The following is a 19,066-nucleotide window of genomic DNA, read 5'->3' as shown; positions in this document are numbered from 1 at the left end:
GTAAAAGTGTGCTTACGTGTTAAAAAATACAATCGACTGAACAGGTGCTATTTTGGTGATTCTCGATTTATTTGTAATTTAGTATAACCTAGGACCTAGAATCTAAATCTAAAAGCTGGATTTTAACAAAAACAGATGCAAGACAAAATAAAATGGCTGAAAAGTTCGAAGCTTTAGAACAGCAACTTGAATTGTTTATTGAAAATACACGGCAAATGGGTATAATGGTTGGTGACTTTCAACCACAAGGGCAGACTGTTTTAAATCAAAAAATGTAAGCTGGAATTTTAATAATAAATAATACTAAAAAGTAAAAAGTACTAGAGTTAGAGTAGTCTAGAATCTAGATCTGGATCTAAAGTCTAAAGTAGTACGATTTAGATTAATTTAGAATGTTAGATCTGGTAAAACTCCATTTTATTTTAGCCAGCGTAGCCTATAGACTATAGACCTATATTGGGGGGCTAGATCTATATGTATAGGCCTATATATTATTTAATATTATTTATATTTTATTCGTCGATTCACGTTCACTTCCAGTCAAGCGTATTTTATTATAAACATAACCGAAACACACAAAAACGTTAGGAAAACACTAAGATTAGACTTAGAACTAGAATCTATTTATTTTCTAGATGTTAAATAATAAATATTATTAAATATTATATTATTATAATTATATGAATGTGAGTTTTAATTAGAAAAAGTAGGGCCTAAACAAAAAAACAACATAAAAAACTAGGACAGTTCATAGGTGAGTTCATAAAAGTTTATTTATAGCATTCATTCAATATTCCAAATTTGGATTTTTCTCAAGTTTTGACCCATCAGAGTTGGGTGGACTCAGGGACGATGTACTGACTTGAACCTGAATTCGAACTCGAGACTTACCTGTTAGTAGTCCAGCTCTCTACCGCTAGACCACTTTGTCCCGCATGATATTGTTGACTTGGATTTGGATTAAAAACGTTTTTTTTTTTTTAGATTTTGCAATCAAAGCGACCATAAAAATAATAAAAACTTAAGCCTAAAAATAATTCAGAAATTTTGTTGTTAGAATCAATGTTATAAAAGTTGCAAATCCAGAGTACTTAAAAAAAATTTTTTTTTGAGTTCAAGGCTACATTTCTATTTATTTTCATCAAGACTAACTTTTACTAAAAGTTAAACATTGATTTGCTGTATAGGAACTTCATGATCAATGTTCTTTAAACCCCACTTTGTTCTTGAACTTATAATCTGTGCTCAAAACTTAGCTGATTAAAATTTTAAAATTTAAAACTACATAACCTAGAATCTAGTTCTCTTGATTATTTAATATTTACATTTTCAATTTCAGTGATAAAATGAAGAGAAAAAAATTATTTTGGCTTTATTAAAATTAAAGTAAGGCCTACTATGGAAAATAGGCTACTAAAAATATCAAATAGACTGCATCCAGTCTTTAGTTTAAGTCAGACCCAAGTTTTTTGGCCTAACCACATTTATTTTAAATTTTAATATGTTTAATGAACGATTCAAGTCTATTCATGGCTGAGTCTATTGACCAATTATAGTTAATTAGCTTAATAGTAGTTAATAGCCAACATCACAATTTATAAAAACACTAAAGGCCTTTGAAAAAATTAACAAAACAAGTTAATTAAAAAGTCTAGTGACATTTAAGCGCAATTTCCTTATGTTATCTAAAAATAGCTCTGTCGTAGCGTAAATCAAGAGCAGGGTTAGTAAAACCATTGGTTAGTTATTAAAACGTTTTTTATTTTAAAAAATTTCAGTATTTTACATGTTTTATTTACAACGAGCCGACCCGCAGCGTATCATACGTCGCTATTTAGTTGTTTTATTTTCTACTTTTCAGTAATTCATAATTTGTGAATTCAACAGTACCAATGCTGCCACTGAAAATATTTGCTTTAAAACACTAACCCCCCTTTCCCCTAACCCTACCCCCCCCCCCCCCCCCCCCCCGTGAAAGCAGCCTCCTCTTAGTTATTTCTTAGTTACCTCCTGTAAGTTTAAAATCGAACTAAATTATCTGCCCCTAATAGAAACCCGACTCTGCCCCTAATAGCCGTCACCAAACCCGGTCTCCGATTGTAAAATGTAAACAGCGTGAACCACAGCTCACCTAACCATGTGAGGGGGGTGGGGGTCGGGGGGGATGGTAGCGATAGAGAGGAAGAGAGGGGACTGCAAGGCGCTCGCTTGCAGCTTGTTTTCTAACGGCTCCCAGAAGAGAATTATATATATAGATAGAGTAACATGACTAAAAACCATTGCGTGCCTAGCTACCGAACGTGATGTTGCAGCCATTGAACGTGATGGCGCAGTTATTGAACATGATGACGCGTGTGGGGTGGTTGGATAAAATGCCTACTAATTCGGTCCAAATTTTAATTAATTAAAAAAGTTTTTGTGACCGAACGAAAGGATATTTTTGAAAACTTTCTTCGGCAATATTGTTCTAAATTATGGCAGGAATCGATTGGTACATGTTTCAAGTCGCTAAGTGGTCTGGTTGCCGAGATATGGGCCAAAAACTGCATTTTGTCGAGTTTTTTTGGCTTTTCCGGGAAATCCATGAAAGAAACCCGGAATTTTTTAGCCTATGTTCATCCTGGTAACTTGCTTAACATATTTGCTTTTGGAACTAGTCCTCGATATTACTTCGTTGAGGAGGAGATACGACTTAAAGCTGCGGACACACATCCATCCATTCCCAGAAAAGACGAGTTAATAAACGCAATTCTCCAGAATGGAAATTGCGCTGAAACTAAACGGATACTGTCATTATTAACTATTAATAAAAATCTGTTCACAATGATTGATTAAATTTGTATAAAACTAGAAATGATTGTATGTGCATGTTCTTATGATAGTTGTTTCAAGTTATTCTCTTCCACATTATTTTAGTATTTATTGGGTAGTTTTCAATATATATATATATATAATAATTTGCTATCATTGCTTGTTTTTTTTCTTGTTTTTTTTTAACCTTTATATAGACAAACCATGGTAACAGAAATGAATGAGATTGACAAACTTCGTACTCAAATTCTGGATGTACAAGTACCCCTTGAAGTATTTGAGTATGTTTACAACTACATCTTAAAATGTTTTAAAAAAATTACTGCACATTAAAGCATGATGATACTTTATTTTCATTTCTGTTTCAGCTATATTGATCAGGGTAGAAATCCTAACCTTTACACCAAAGACTGCTTAGAAAAAGCTTTGGCCAAAAATGAGCAAGTAAAGGGAAAAACTGATAATTTGAAGGTATTAGCAGGATTTTTAAAAATTATCTTTGAGACAACTAGGCATTTTAGAACATTATCAAATTACAAAATCATCTTCAAACAATTTATTTTGTTTACTTTTCTGCCAAAATTAAAACTGAAATATATTTTTCTACCAGAGGTTTAAAGCTATGCTGCTGCTTGAATTGTCTAAAGTGTTTCCATCTGAAATGGATATGTACAGAGCTTTAAAGCAAGGCAGGGGCCCAACATAACTTTCAAGCATTCAGAAATTATACTCATGTTTATAAAACTTGATATTTCCTGACAACCTTTGGAGAATTCAGTGAAGTTACTTGACCAGAAGGTTTGAGTGAACATTCACTCCCTAATAAACACAATATGGACTCTGGTATGGTTATTTCTACTCATGTCCCATGCATTCTTTTCTTATTGTCAAATATTTACATTGCTTGTTCACACCAATGTGTGACTCAAGACTCAGTCAGTCCTGTAATTTGATATTTAATGAATGTTTGTAAAGACCAAATAAAAATTGTTTTAGTGAATTGTCATATACATTTCATATTTGGTTGAATGACTGTACAATTGAAAATAAATATAAAATGTTATGAATATCTCTTGTCCTTGAGTTATTAATTGGTATTAAACTGTTATTCCGCACCTTCGTTTCTCAAGGTTGATTATCTGAAGATTCAAGCAAAATTATATCAAAATTCAACTAGATTATTTGATTAACATATTTAGTACTCTAAATATCTAGAATACATACATTTTTAGTGCTCATACTTTGTATTTAACACCCTATTCAGTGCATGTAGGAATTCTTTAAAATATACACTAGGCAGTTTAAAAAAATTACCTGTGTGACTTGGGTATGAACAACTGTCTTCATTTCTTCTGTGAGGTTGTGAGATGTGGTCAGTGTCTATAAAAATATAAAAGTATAACAGTATTTATGTTCAAAAATTTAGAGCAATCTTTATAATTGAACTGTGACAAAGCATAATTGTTGGTGGTGAAAAAATCTTGTCTCAACATCCCCCACCCCCCAATTGGCGTAGCTACATACCTTTAGCAGTACCATACTGACATTGAATAAGTTTCTACAGCAGGCTGCATAAATTGTATCACATGGCTTCACATTCTTTTCTGCCAATACATTCTCTATAATCTTTTTAAGTTTCTGGTTGGATTAAAAAAAAAATCTTTTTAATTTCTGTCAGTATACTCTAAAACAACAAAAGGACTTTCTATAAGCACACTGAAGAGCCATTTGCAAAAATGTTTTGATATATGTACAAAGCTTTAAAGCAAGGCAGGGGCCCACCATGAATTGTTTTAGATTATGGATAAACTATAACTTTAGGTAAATTTAATTTCTTATAAAAACGTTTATGAGCAATTTAAGGGGTGTTGATTTTTCCATGTTTCTAATTTATTTGTTACACTTTCCACATAGAATACAGATTCTTTAATAGATTTTATGGAGCGTTTCTTGCTTATGCAAAAAACTTACTTTTCATATTGGTAACTTGTTTTGGATCATAGAAAAGACATTTAAATATGGTCAGATTTATATGTAATTCTAAGCGATACTCCAAGTATTTGTTTATTGACAAAGAATTAAATTACTTATTTATTTAAAGAAGTATTTGGTCTTACCATTTTATGCCTTTCTGATCTTTTTAACTTTTCAGACTTTTGTTTCTCAGAAGAACTTTCCTGATTACATTTTGGAGTTTCTTTAGTTGGGAAATTTTTCATCAAGTCTATTTCACTTGAAGAACTATTGTTTAATTTGCTAAAATTAAGTGGAAATGTTCCAGCAGCTAAAAAAAATACATTTCAAATAATCAATAGAAGAAGAATCATATTTTTTTTACCTTACTTATAGATAATGCAACATGAATCAAAAAACTATTACCTTGCCATAGATACAGTTCATTTTAAGACCAATGTAAGACTTGATTTTTTTATGACTTTTAAACACATAAAACTAATTTTAAAATAGTTAAACTGTAAATTGGCTATTGTCTGACCTGATTGTGTAGATTTTCTAGGTGATCTCCTGACTGGAGGGTCTAGCGAGGTAAGAGCCCAGGGTACAGGAACTGATGCATCTGATTTGCCTAATTCACAAGAGGTGGCAAATACATTTTTCTTTAGACTTTTAGAAGAATCCAACTTAGATGATCCTGGCGTATTTTGATTTAAATTTTCTCTCTTCAGACTGGTAGGCTCAGCCTTAGATATAACCTCATGTGTAAAGAGGCAAGATAGACGCTTTCTTGGACTTTTTCTTGTGGGCTCTGGTGGTATTTGGATGGGGTTTGAAGATCTCTTTCTTTTGCGACTTGTAGTTTCACATGAGGAGCACGAGGTTGGAATGATCTGGGTTGATGTTTTTAAAGGACTACTTAGTCGCCCTGAAGATGGTTTTTTGAATGAGTTATCAGATGAACTTGATTGGTGGGATTTACTGGAACAAAGAAAAAAATAAAGATTTACATTAATTTGTTAGCTATAAATGCATTTGAAAATGTTGAGAAAAGTTAAAAATTAATGTTTTTTAAATAGTGTATTTGATTTTTGAGACATCACCATATTGAATATTTCAGCTCATGTATTAATATCTTACCCATTTAAGTTGTTAAACTTTTCCCTGGACATCAACCGCTGCATTACTGTTGCTCTTCTGGGTGATGACCTAACAGGTGATAGCCGGGGTTTCTGCCTCTTTTTTATTGGAGACAAAAAAGAACAACAGGTGTCTTGGAAGTTTCCTTGGTCACGAATCTTTGTGTGTATTTTTTCAAGGTGTAGATCATTTTCATCTGTATAGTAGCTGTAAATGTGTATTAAAGAAATATTTTTAATCCTTGTTACGTACTAAACAAAAAATTTTGAGCTCTATTTCTGACTCAAGAGTCTGTAGGACATCTTTGAGTACATCCAGCTCTGATGAGTTCCTCATCTGAGTCTGAGAAAGTAAAGACAGCTGGGCATTGGCTGACCACTCAATCAATTATTATGCTGGGTCAGAAAAACAAATTGACTCACTGTATTACGATAGAACCAAGCACAATTTGTGACTCAGCCATCATAAATCATTGGTTGATAATTGAAAAAAAAAATCACTTATATACAAAAATTGAAAGACTGGAAATTGAATCATTATTTACTGAATCATTACTTACTAAATATCATGATATCTAATCTGTTGACTGTCTGGCCAATTAACATTTATATCTTGCTGACTTTCTACACGACACAGGCCTCGTCCTTTCTAAAGAATAAAATGCGCAAGTTATTAACTTAACAAAAAAACTCTATTCTATGAATATTCATCAAATGAACTGGTAATTTAAAAAGTGTAATGATAAATAACATATGTATACACAGATATACACACACATATACATATATACGCACAAATACATATATATATATATATGATTCTCATTAGTTCCCAGAACACATGCAGTAGTCAGGTTATCACAGAAAGTTGTTTCAATTTTTGCTGGTCTCTGGCAACTTTCTAAGCAGTTTGACAAGACCTCATTTTGTCATGGGTTGATTTGGGACAATTTCCTATGTCTAAAAGAAGGCAATCTTTGTCTTCCATTTCAGTTTTAAAAATGTAGAAACGTCATTTTTTCTTCACTCATCAAAATTTTCCACTTATAAAATAATGCCAACACTAGCTTTTGGATAAATTAAAAAGTAGCACATTAATTTAAACAATTTCATATACATGTAAATAAAAATAAAAAGTTTTCCAAAAAGCTTTTCTTGGACTCACAAGTTTAACAGGAGTTTTTGGTAGAGTTATGTGACTTCCATCAGGTTTAAAAATCTGCAGCACATCATTAATATCAAAGTCTGTTGAATCTTACAAAAAAAAAAAAAAAAAAACCAAAAATACATTGTTACCAAGTTTTAAATACTTTGTTTCAGCAAGTCACACCAAAAAGTTAGACAACAAATAAAATGGCCTACTTTTTTTCTTTTCCAAATCAGCCAAAGACAAGGGAGAGGAGACCACACTGTCCATGGAGGGATAACTGTGCAGTGACTTCCTTGTTGAATCTTTTGCTTGTAAAGTTAACTTTTCAGGAAATTTTGAACTATCTAGGTGTGATTCTAAATAATAATTTTAAAAAGACTGTAATTAGTATCTATGGCTTGTCCTATAATTTCTCCATTTCTAATATTCATTCTGTTAAAAAAAACAAGGACTTACATGACACCGTATAATTTATGTATTAATCACATAAAAGTACAATTAAGTAATATAAAGTATGAGTTGAAAGTATATCTATTAACATATTTTCAACATTTCAACCAAATTTTGTTAATTAATATCCATACCTATTATTTAAAAAAAAATATGTATCAATATTTTAAAGTAAAATTATAAAAATGATTTACATGACAGAGCTTAGGTTTAATAAAAAAATTTCTTCTACACATATAGCATGAATTTTAACAGTTACATTTGTTAAGGTTCAGATTTTGGAAAAAGGTTAATAAATAATCATTTCTTATACCTGGGATCCAGTGAATGTACTGTGTTGATTTTGGGCGGGTGTTATCTGTCATGTAGTCTTTAAGTGTGCGACAGTTACTGAAAGCAGCAGTCAATATATTATCTTGTACTTTTGCCACAGTCTCCAGCACTTGTGTTCTTTCAGCAATGGCTAGCTCTTGTGTACAAGAAAATAGAAATACATTCATTTCAATGTGAAGTTGATCATCCTAAGGTTTCTCAATTAAATTACCCAAGTAAAAGGCCACCCTACAAACTTAAACTTGACAAGTGAATAAAATTAAACCTACCTTCAGTATCTTTAAGCAACTCCTGACTTCTCTGCAGCAAGTTCAACATGGTTGTTAATTTTTCTCTCTAAAACAGTATAAAATTATAACATTATGCCAGAAACACTAACTTTACTTTTTAAATTCCTACAACAAATAATTGAACTTCCTTTCTTTGCTTCATTCTTAGAGAACAATTCAATGTAACCCTCACTCAGTGGGGATGCTTTTACCCACTGAGGTGTTGTGGTTAAGACGGGCTGACCCTGAGATTAAGTACACACCGACGCCGACAGTTGTTGTCAAGTACTCGTTTATTTATAGCATCGAGCCATGACGGCGATGCAACACAAAACGAACTAGCCAAGATAGACCAAAAGATCCAAACAATCCAAAAGACCAAAAGATCAAAAGATCAAAAGATCAAAATAGAAACAGAAACAGAAACTGTAGCCCTAAAACAAATGTAAAATAAAAAAGTTACATTCAGGACAACACCACGTGAAAGCTACAATATACACGGGTACAATAAATTATGTTTTCGGCCAGTACACAGTACTGCCAACAAGTACCAATAAGTAGTACTACAAAATAAATACTTAATTTAATACATCACCCTAACTAGTGTGCACATGCAGCACTAGCAGGAATACATAAGTAAGTACTTTAACAAACATAATTTAAATATCTACACTACCTTCATTAGGTCTACATCTTGGTCCACAGACAGCAGCCTTGCGTGTGCGACACGACTAGGCACATGTCACATGACATGGAACACAGGTAATTTCGCTCACAAAAGCATAAAAAAACGTCAACAGTTCAGTTGCAGTCCCACAGGGGCCGCAACCCAATGAATAAAAACTTCATAGTTTTATCCCCCTTTTGGCTGGTAACCATATGTGTTACACAGCCCCCCTCACAAATAAATGTACAATGTTACATTTACATTTACATTTACACTCATACATAATAGTACTTAAAAAAAAAAGTTCAGTACACTAGTACACAGACATTAAGTCCTTTCAACTTAAATAGATTATTCCCGGCAAACCGGTAGAGGCTCCAGTGCAGGTACTGGTCACCACTTGATGCGCCAGGTTGAGTCGCTCGACGGGTCGTCGTTGACGGGTTGACCTCCGCAGCTCCGCTGGTGGTTCTGGGTTGATCCAAGAGTCATCCTCGTCCGATGCCTCGTCCCTCGCATTCACCTCATTCAGATGTGGGGCTGGCCTGACCATCTCCTTTTCTTGTCCGTCCCGGGCGACCACCTCGGGCACGAAAGGCGTTGCCTCCGGCCGAAGTCTGGTTGGGACCACTACCTTGATTGTCAGTTCCTCACCTTCATCTGCCTCACTGGTTGGGACGATCTCTCTCCGTCGCTCCCCCTCCGCCACAGTGGGTTCAGCACTCGACATTGTATAGTCGGGTCGCTGCCAACCACGGCGGCGTCCACCACGTCGTCGGCCTCTCCTCCGGCGGCGTCTCCGACCTCTGCTTGTGTCATGTCTGTCTCCCAAGCGACGATCTTGCTCGCGCTGAGACTGACATGCATAGTGTGGCTGTCTACCCTTCTCACGCGCACCCTCCGGCTGCAACCCTCCTCCACGGCGGAACACCCGACAGCCGTACCTCCAGCTGCTAGGCGAGGTAACCTGAGCTGTGGTTGCTCGACACTGTGATGATCTCGGTGGCGTAAACTTGGGCTGGGAGCTTGGCAGAACACGCATCAGCATCCGCTCCCCGACGCTGATGGACTGGCGTTTCCCTGCTGCTGACCCCGTTGCCTAGCTGCTTTTCTCGGACAGTCGCGGACGAAGTGCTTCGTGGACCCGCACCCGTAACAAGCTCCTCTGGAGGGCTGTTGTTTCCGGGCTAGGATATCTGCCACCTTCTCCGCCAGACGGTCGAGTTGTTCCTCCGTGAGCATCAGCGGCGTAGTCTCCTGGCGACCAGCTACCGTTACTGCGTCGACCTTCTGCGCCAGACGGTCGAGTTGCTCCTCCGTGAGCATCAGCGGCGGCGTCGTCTCTTGGTGAACAGCTGCCGTTACTGCGTCGACCTGGATAGTCCTGTTAGCTGCTGCCGTGGCTACGACTGGGGACTCAGCTGTCCCGTCCAGCCTTTTAACAGCTTTCAGAACGTCCTCCACCTTCGGACTGGCTTCCCCTGCGAAACCAAATGTGCCGCGAAGTTCGAGCGCCAGAAGAGGTGAAACCCCCTTGCAGAAAGTGTGATACACCTTCTTCTGGGCATCGGCCTCAGTAAAGATACGCTGCTGGTTTAGCTTCGTCATCTCTGACCACAGTCGGCAGAGAAATTCCGACGCTGACTCCCTTGGATGTGGAGTGAGTCGGCTGAACTGCAGATACCTGTCTTCGGCACATCTGGTGTCGCCAAAAGTGCTTTGTAGGAGGCATAGCACTTCCTCTGGACTCGCAGCTTGCTTCACCCGCTCATAGGCAATCCCTCTCAGGCTGCCTAAAACGGGTGGCAACGGGTTCGGAACGCTGGTGTTCCGCAGCAAGCATTGAACTTGGGTTTCCCATTCCGGGAAATTCACCTCCCCTCCTCCAGTGGGTGGAAGGCCGGTGAACACACTCAGCTTGCTGTTGTGTGCTGGAGCACACACCTCCACCTTCACGGGCCGCTGCGCATCTGCCTGCATCGCCGCCATCTTAGCCGTCAACTTGGCCAGCTCCTCCGTCAACTTCTCCAACGTCGGGTCGCTGTGTTCCATCCTACCTCCCAAGGTCAAGCCCCACGTTGGGCGCCAAATGTAACCCTCACTCAGTGGGGATGCTTTTACCCACTGAGGTGTTGTGGTTAAGACGGGCTGACCCTGAGATTAAGTACACACCGACGCCGACAGTTGTTGTCAAGTACTCGTTTATTTATAGCATCGAGCCATGACGGCGATGCAACACAAAACGAACTAGCCAAGATAGACCAAAAGATCCAAACAATCCAAAAGACCAAAAGATCAAAAGATCAAAAGATCAAAATAGAAACAGAAACAGAAACTGTAGCCCTAAAACAAATGTAAAATAAAAAAGTTACATTCAGGACAACACCACGTGAAAGCTACAATATACACGGGTACAATAAATTATGTTTTCGGCCAGTACACAGTACTGCCAACAAGTACCAATAAGTAGTACTACAAAATAAATACTTAATTTAATACATCACCCTAACTAGTGTGCACATGCAGCACTAGCAGGAATACATAAGTAAGTACTTTAACAAACATAATTTAAATATCTACACTACCTTCATTAGGTCTACATCTTGGTCCACAGACAGCAGCCTTGCGTGTGCGACACGACTAGGCACATGTCACATGACATGGAACACAGGTAATTTCGCTCACAAAAGCATAAAAAAACGTCAACAGTTCAGTTGCAGTCCCACAGGGGCCGCAACCCAATGAATAAAAACTTCATAGTTTTATCCCCCTTTTGGCTGGTAACCATATGTGTTACATCAACAAATTCAAAGAATTGGTGTAAAGTGTGACTGATATAAATTATAACAGTAATACCATATAATTTTTATTGTAAAAATGAATATAGTAAAACCACTGAGTATTTTAGTACCTGTTCCATGACTGGGGTATCAGACAAAAAGCTGCTGTTTGGGTTTAGCTGTGACAAAGTACTGTTTGATGTCCCTATTTTCATATGATCCTCTAGGATAGTGTGTAGATTTCTGTTTACTTCATGTGGGGACAACACAGACTTAGCAAGCACATAGGTTGGTATACTAGTGGATGGTTCATGGTTTGGGAGCAACAAAAAATATATAAACTTGACTCCATGTGCCAATGGAATTTCTTCAGGTTCTGGAATATGAAAGTTTATATCAGTCAGAACCAGACTTAGCACTGTTTATGAAATATTGACTGATTCTTGTAGACACATCACAAGCTTCTATTTAAGATTGTCCTAAGTCTATTATTGGGCTCACCTGACACATCCTGGTAATTTGCAATAATCCTCTCTTTCCATGCTCTAGTGTTCATGTTAAACAACTCTCCGCAAGTTAAAATATTGTTACCATCAGGATATACCCTGAGGCGTACCAAGAGACCAGTCTAAAATCAGACAAAAAATTATATTGTTATTGCATTTCTATATTAGAATACTGTAATAGGGATTTCATTTTGATTTAAAATAAAAACAAAATAATAATCATAAATAAGTTATCATTGTTTGTCAAGTGTATTTAAAAACAACAACAAATAAAATACTTAAAAAAAACTTTTTAAAAAAACACGTTTTTCTTGTGGACTAAAAAGTAGAAAATAACTATTTACATACATTTGATGACAAAAAACGTGGGTGCGTTCACCATCAAATTTCCCGACCCATCTGCCCGACCCACGTTTTTTGTCATCAAATGTATGTAAATAGTTATTTTCTACTTTTTAGTCCACAAGAAAAACGTGTTTTTTTAAAAAGTTTTTTTTAAGTATTTTATTTTCTCCTTTTTAGTCCGTTGCTACACATGAAAAACGTGGTTTTTAAAAAAAGTTTTTTATATAGTTTATTTTCTACTTTATCCAATGACTTGATTAAGTATGACTTGACTAAGTGTTTATAAATACACGGACTAAAAATCTTGAGCGACCAGGATTCGAACCTGGGTTGTCGCGGCCACAACGCGAAGTACTAACCACTATACGATCACGGCCAGCGCGCTCACATCGATTGGGGCCGAAGTAACTGTGTCAATAGGCCTTCAGTCTTGTCGGTATCTTTAGAAATCATGTCCTCAATTTTATGGTCCTTAGGGCGTAATTAAATTAAGCTAATTACGGTCTCTAATTGCTAGTTTTTATGATTGCATCTGAAATTGTTAGGCGAAAGTAGCCTGCATGCCAAATTTCAGATTTATAGAGCAATCAGAAGTGGGCTAATTTTCGATGTCAATTTTAACAACAAACACACGCGAAGCTGAGTTAATAAAAACGTGTTAAAATATTTTTAAAATATACATTTTTATTAATGAAATTATAAAGATTACCTGTTCCATATTTTGTATATAATCAAAAAGATCTTTTGAAGAATCATCCCTTACACCCCTAGATCGCATAAATGTACAGCTATGATTAGTTATATACTTATAATTAGATTAAGTAAGATCACAAGCAAAAAACTGACATATTCTAATTTTTTTTTTAATTAAGAAATCTGCTGTTTAAACTGAAAATAATTATGATTATGGAATCTTATTAGAAAAAAGAAATGCACAAAAAAATTACAATTGCAAAGTCCAGGAATCCACCAAGAAAAGTGGAAATGTTCTAAGATCAACCTCTTGCAAAACTTCAATAGTTCTGCCCAGCAAGGGCTGTTTGAGTTCAGGCTGAGATAACTCTCCATGTTTTTTCTGAAAGGACAAATATGGGTTCTCAATGCAGCACTAAAGAAAAAATAAACCAACTAGTTAACATACAATATGTAAACAAAGATGTAAAAACAATCTAGCTTTTATAAGAGATCAAAGAAGAAAAAAATTACATCCACTAACACTAGAAGATCTAGTAGTTTTACTATTAACACAAATGTATTTGTTAAGGTTAGAATTAAAATTTGCTGATAAATAGTAGATTTGTGTATGCATGTATAGAACAAAAGTTTAAAATAAAACTAAGTATGTCCAATAAAGAAATAAGTATATCACTGACTGTATTTCTGCTTCTTTTGTTATTTTCCATCTTGATGGGTGGGAGCTTATGCAGGAAAAATGTGTCCCAATCATCACAGTGCAGGAAGTAACCAGAAAAAACATGAGTTGTGTTTTCCTGTTTAAAAAAAATTGTTATTGATATTTGTTGATTTGTCCATTGTTTAACTAACCTTTTCAAATTTAAAAAAAGTTTTCTACTACTATATTAAATACTTGTTCAGGTAACAGTTATTACACATTTATAACATTTTAGTTTGATCTAATTAATTTCACCCACAACTCATACATTAAAAACTAGTTATAACTACAACACTAAAGTAAAAAAATTAAACTAAATTTTGAAAAAAATAATAATTAAAAACCTACCACAGGTTCATTCATAGAAATTTTCCCAGTCCACCTAATGTCTTTAAGGACCAACTCTTCACAACTGTCGACTATTTGACAATGGCCAAACTCAGCTAACTGTTTCCCTATAGCAGAAAGCTCTGGCTTCAACTTGACAAAAACTGCATGTCCATTATGCCATTCAATAAGACGTTTTAATGCTCCTGCTATGGGTATAAAACTAGAGCAACAAAAATGAGACAATTTTAGGAAGACATTTTTAAAAAAGTGAATTACAGTTACCATACATGCAAGAAAATTTTAAAGCAGATTTTATTAGAGCTAAAGCCTCAGTATTATACTGATAATAAGTTATAGTGATGAATGCCTAAATCTTTTATATGCATCTAACAAAAAGTGCTAGACTAAACAAACTTTGAGCATGATTACCTTGTAGATGTGGTTAAGTTGCAGTTGTCTAAACAGCCCATGATAAAAATCAGGTCCAGGCTGTATCCTGAAACAAACAAATCCTCAGTGTAAATACTAAAAGAAAACTGATACTTGGCTAAATATAATTCTCACCAAAATGCATTTTAAATGGGTGGGGGAATTGATAAAATAAGGGAAATGATACAAGTCGACAGTCATGTCTTCATGTCACAACAATGAAAGTGGAAATAACATACAAACCTAGATATGGCAATGTGTCGGCAGCTTCATGAAGCATAATGGCCAAGTCAGATGATTTGCCCATTGGAGAGGAAATTCTTTCAGCAAAAAAAAAAAAGGTTAACTTGTTATTTTTTTTAAAAGGATAACCTAGAGCTAATTATAAGTGTTGTCTATATTCACCAGTTACTAAATTTACTAATACAATTGTTACAAACAAAAGTTCACCTTTCTTCATTTCCTAAATTCAAGTCCAACAATCTGTGTGCTTCATCCAAAGATATCCATTCACTTTGGTGTATAACTGTAATAGGCTAAAAAAAAAATTTCAATGTTAATAATATTAACAAAATAAAATGTATCTATTAGAATTCATTAGATCTTCAGAGTAACAAAGTTTTATTCTTTTTATTTTCAGTTTTAACTAGTTCTGTCCCAATTAAGTTTAAATTTTCTCACTGACAATGACACAAAAATATATATTAATTGTGACTAATCTTGATAAGTAATTTATTTTAACCTGCTCCAAAAGTGGTCCAGTTGATATTATTCTGATTTGTGCATCTTCAGCTGATATCTTGGAAATAATTTTTTTAGCACACTTAGCTGCTGCATCCTTTGTTTCATTGTCTGTAAAAGACGTTTCATTTTGATCAATCATAAATGTTTTAAAAAATATTGGTAGAAATAACTATCAAGTGCGCTGAACATAATTGAACATAAATGCTACTGTACAATTTTTGGTACTTTCACTTAATTTTCTTACTGCTTTACAAGTGTTTGCCTTTTTTGCTGCATTTTCCTCGCTTTCACCAGCTTACTGTTTTTAAAAAACCCGACAAAGGAGGTTTGTTTCTTCCTCCTATTTAGAATGTTGCAGAGATAAGTTAAGTGATATTAATGATGCACAACTACTTGCATCTTTTTCAGATTGTTTTCCACCACTTGTCAGGAGTGTAAAACCCGCTGATCTGGTTGCTTCCATTTCAAATATTGCTCATGTTTCAAAGCAAAACATTTTGTTCAATAAACCGCTCAAAACTAGTAAGTTAAGATCTGTTCTGTGGCCGTAGTTGGGCCTACCCTTACTATATCTAGATCAGTGGGTTTTTTTTTATCTTTTAGAAAGGTAAAGAACCCTACCAGCTTCATATGCACATTTTCCAAACATTTCTTAATAAGGAAAATAAATATGATTTCTTTTAAATTCAAAACATAGGTATAGGCATATGTGCACAAAATGAGATAGTTTATATTGTTGTTTTCAGTTTATATTTAACTCAATGCAACAAGCTAGGCTGCTAGCTGGTTGGTTGAGACCACACCGGGGATTCGTTCTGATAGTGGTACAAAGTAAAGGGTCGAATAGAAATATCGTCCAAAAATAGAAATATCACAATACCAATATTTGTTATCTCACTCTGGCCCACTTTATTACAAATGTGTGCTGTCACATCTGAAATGTCATCAACCGCGGCCCATAGTTCTAAGATCTAGATACTAGATTGAACAGTATCATCAGCAACGACAAAAATCCAATCGCAAATGAAATCACGTGAGTCCGATGTGATTCTTGACCTACCAAAACTTTGACACTGACTCACCAAAACACTAGAGCTAGAACTTAGGCTAGAGGTCGAATGCAAGATAATCTAGCATTCAGCTAGTCTAGATGATGATAATAGAATTATATTACTTACTACTACATACTAAATACTAGAATCCTGATTTCTTTACGAATCTTTAGATTTTTTTAAAGTTTTAGTTTAGATTTTTATTTTTTAGTTTAGATCAGACGGTAATCTATCGTTTTGGGTACGTAAAATCGCCCGCGGCTATTAATGTACAAAAACGTTACCTCATTGTCAAGGCTGTAATAGAAGTATATTGTGATATGTTTGTGTCAAATATTATAGATAAATGAATAATAAACCTAAATCAATGGCTAAATATATCAATGTAGGCCAGAAATTAACTTTAAACAGCAGTGTCTGCAAGCAAGATTTGCTATATAAACAGCAGCCATTGGGTGTGGGGAAATTGCGAGACGCGAAAAGCGAAATGGCGAGGCGGGAAAATGCGAGAAGGTAATGCGAGACATACCTGTGGAATTAAGAGTAAATAGCAAGACACTTTTTGCGAAAAAAGTTCTTTTTCTTTTTTTTCCATCTTTATTTATTTAAATTATTTTTTTTTGTTTTAAAATAAACAAGCATTTAGCCATACCCTTTAACACGAGTGTTGTATGTTGATATTTTTTATCTAGATACTAAGAAGATAGATAGATCTATATCTAGATCTATCTATTTAAAAATCCTAACATTGTTGCTGTGCTACTGTCATCGCCCGCTATTGTTAGCGAGAGGAAAATCCTGTCTCAGTCGGCATTGATTTAAAAATCTAGCCCGCTCATGTTTATACAAACGTGAGCTGTGTCATTGTGAATTGGTATAATCTTGTCAGCAAGAGAGATATTTTGCAACATCTATTTATGGATTTTTGTACTTGCAAAAAGTGTAAAAGTATAAACAATTCTAAAAAGTACAATTTATTTTTTTATTAAGTAATTTTAATTACAAACAAAATTTACAAACAAAATCTTCTGAAACAGTCCTCAAACACACCTCGTGACACCATCTTTCACACATAGTACACCCAACCCAGTTTATTAGACTCCCATTTATACATTTTTCTTTTGCTACTTCTTCCAATCCACATTCACAACATTTCACATTCTCATCACAGTTGACCTCCTCGTTCATCCCACAAACAACACTGGCACCCATGTTCTCATCATCATCATCCGCACGCTCAACATCTGTTTTCCGTTTTTTATAATTTGTATTTTTTATCATTTCTGTAATTTTGGCAATGTCTTGCTCATTGTTGTCACCAGCCGGATCAACGTCAGCGGGGCGTGGACGTTTACGCCCTGAAGTTTTATCCTGTCTCTTCCTTGCAGCTTTTCTTAGTTGTGTTAGATTTATTGATTTCTTTTTGCTAACTGTTGATAATCCAACTGCCTGTCTGGCCGCCACGATGTCATAGTTCTTACCTCCAGAATAGTTGTATCCAAATGATGTAGGCATTTCCTTGTGCTTAGATTTATATGGTAAAAAAAAGCTAGAAAAAAATCGTAGGCGGCGGCTATAATACAAAATTTCTATGCAACAATAGAAAATATGTTTGCGGCGGCAGCGGATCCGGGCACGGCGATCTTCAAGGACAGTAAATCAGGCGGCCTCGGCGTTCCACACAAAAGACAGAAGTTGATCTATCGTCTGCGGTATTTCCGTTGGTTTCGAAAAAGGTGGTATTCTAAGTCAACACGAAAGATGGGGGGAGTTGACAAATCATCAGTATGTCTAGCGACGGAAAAATCGGAAGTTTTAACAATGTAAACGAAACGTCTGTGAAGTCTGGACCAAATACCACTGAAAATCAGATGCGGTAAATTTTTCGCAGCGTAAGTGTCGGCTTGTGGTAAAATGCGAGACAAAAAAGTCACGTGACCGACCGTTTTCGCGCCCTTCTCGCATTTTCCCGCCTCGCCATTTCGCGTCTCGCAATTTCCCCACACCCGCAGCCATTTGTAAAATAGAGTGACTTCCGACTGAATCTCGCACTATAAGTCTATAAAAATAAAACTTTAACAAGATGGCTGCTATAGTAAGTGAGCATGGTTGCATCTGTTGGAAACATCGCTGGTGTTCACTTGACTTATTACTGAAAAGTTTTAATTCAATTGCTTAAAATTACAGGTACATAAATGAAACAAGGAAACATTTTTGTATTTTTCAAAACATAAATAAATCCTCCTCAAAATGTGAAATAATTATTAAAATGTAAGGAGTCACCTGTTTTTCACATTACTAGTCGCGGGCGATTTTACGTAGAACCTAACTAAAACGATAGAATAGATTTTACTCTAAGATTACCGATCAGACGAGCCGCAAGAAGAAGATATCTGTATTTATCTAAATACTAAATTCTAAATCTGCTATTTCTAAACAACTAGATTCTTAAGATCTAGAAATACTTAAAATGACGATAGATTAGGCTACCTTTATATTTTTCAATAACCATTAACAATCTTTTCATTATTTATATCTATTAAGTAGATCTAGAATCTAGATCTAGAATCTAGATCTCGATTGCTTTCTTTTCACTTTGTAAAAACGAAAGTGACAAAAACAAAGCGCCAAGCACTAAGATGGACTGGAATGTAGATTCTATTTAAAGTTATATTTTAAAGCTTAAATTCTTTTACTAAACCTATAAGTAAAAAA

At 35.3% G+C, this 19,066-nt stretch overlaps 2 protein-coding genes across 2 annotated transcripts; one reads left to right on the top strand and one right to left on the bottom strand.

The window, feature by feature from the left end:
* Window positions 1–101: 101 nt before the first annotated feature.
* On the top strand, window positions 102–3,690 carry LOC131927770 (mediator of RNA polymerase II transcription subunit 10). Its single transcript, XM_059283572.1, has 4 exons — window positions 102–274; window positions 3,009–3,092; window positions 3,180–3,282; window positions 3,422–3,690. The coding sequence occupies exons 1-4, from the start codon at window positions 153–155 to the stop codon at window positions 3,515–3,517; spliced, it is 405 nt and encodes a 134-aa protein (XP_059139555.1). The 5' UTR covers window positions 102–152; the 3' UTR covers window positions 3,518–3,690.
* Window positions 3,691–3,738: 48 nt separating this feature from the next.
* Window positions 3,739–18,925, bottom strand: LOC131927769 (uncharacterized). The gene is made up of 22 exons (XM_059283571.1): window positions 18,842–18,925; window positions 15,298–15,407; window positions 15,006–15,091; window positions 14,799–14,875; window positions 14,556–14,622; window positions 14,145–14,346; window positions 13,777–13,893; window positions 13,351–13,478; window positions 13,113–13,170; window positions 12,054–12,180; window positions 11,684–11,928; window positions 8,106–8,172; window positions 7,817–7,972; window positions 7,266–7,409; window positions 7,069–7,157; window positions 6,464–6,552; window positions 5,905–6,111; window positions 5,306–5,745; window positions 4,929–5,095; window positions 4,336–4,449; window positions 4,126–4,191; window positions 3,739–3,950 (listed from the first exon to the last, which is right to left on the bottom strand). Exons 1-22 carry the CDS (start codon window positions 18,876–18,878, stop codon window positions 3,909–3,911), a joined length of 2,835 nt encoding a protein of 944 aa, XP_059139554.1. The 5' UTR covers window positions 18,879–18,925; the 3' UTR covers window positions 3,739–3,908.
* Window positions 18,926–19,066: the final 141 nt, after the last annotated feature.

The sequence above is a fragment of the Physella acuta genome, unplaced genomic scaffold (genome assembly GCF_028476545.2).
Source record: "Physella acuta isolate Inbredline_101_S28 unplaced genomic scaffold, ASM2847654v3 ptg001440l, whole genome shotgun sequence".
Classification (NCBI taxonomy): Eukaryota; Metazoa; Mollusca; class Gastropoda; family Physidae; genus Physella; species Physella acuta.
The sequence above is the reverse complement of the archived record's forward strand: the minus strand, read 5'-3'. Positions and strand labels throughout refer to the sequence as shown.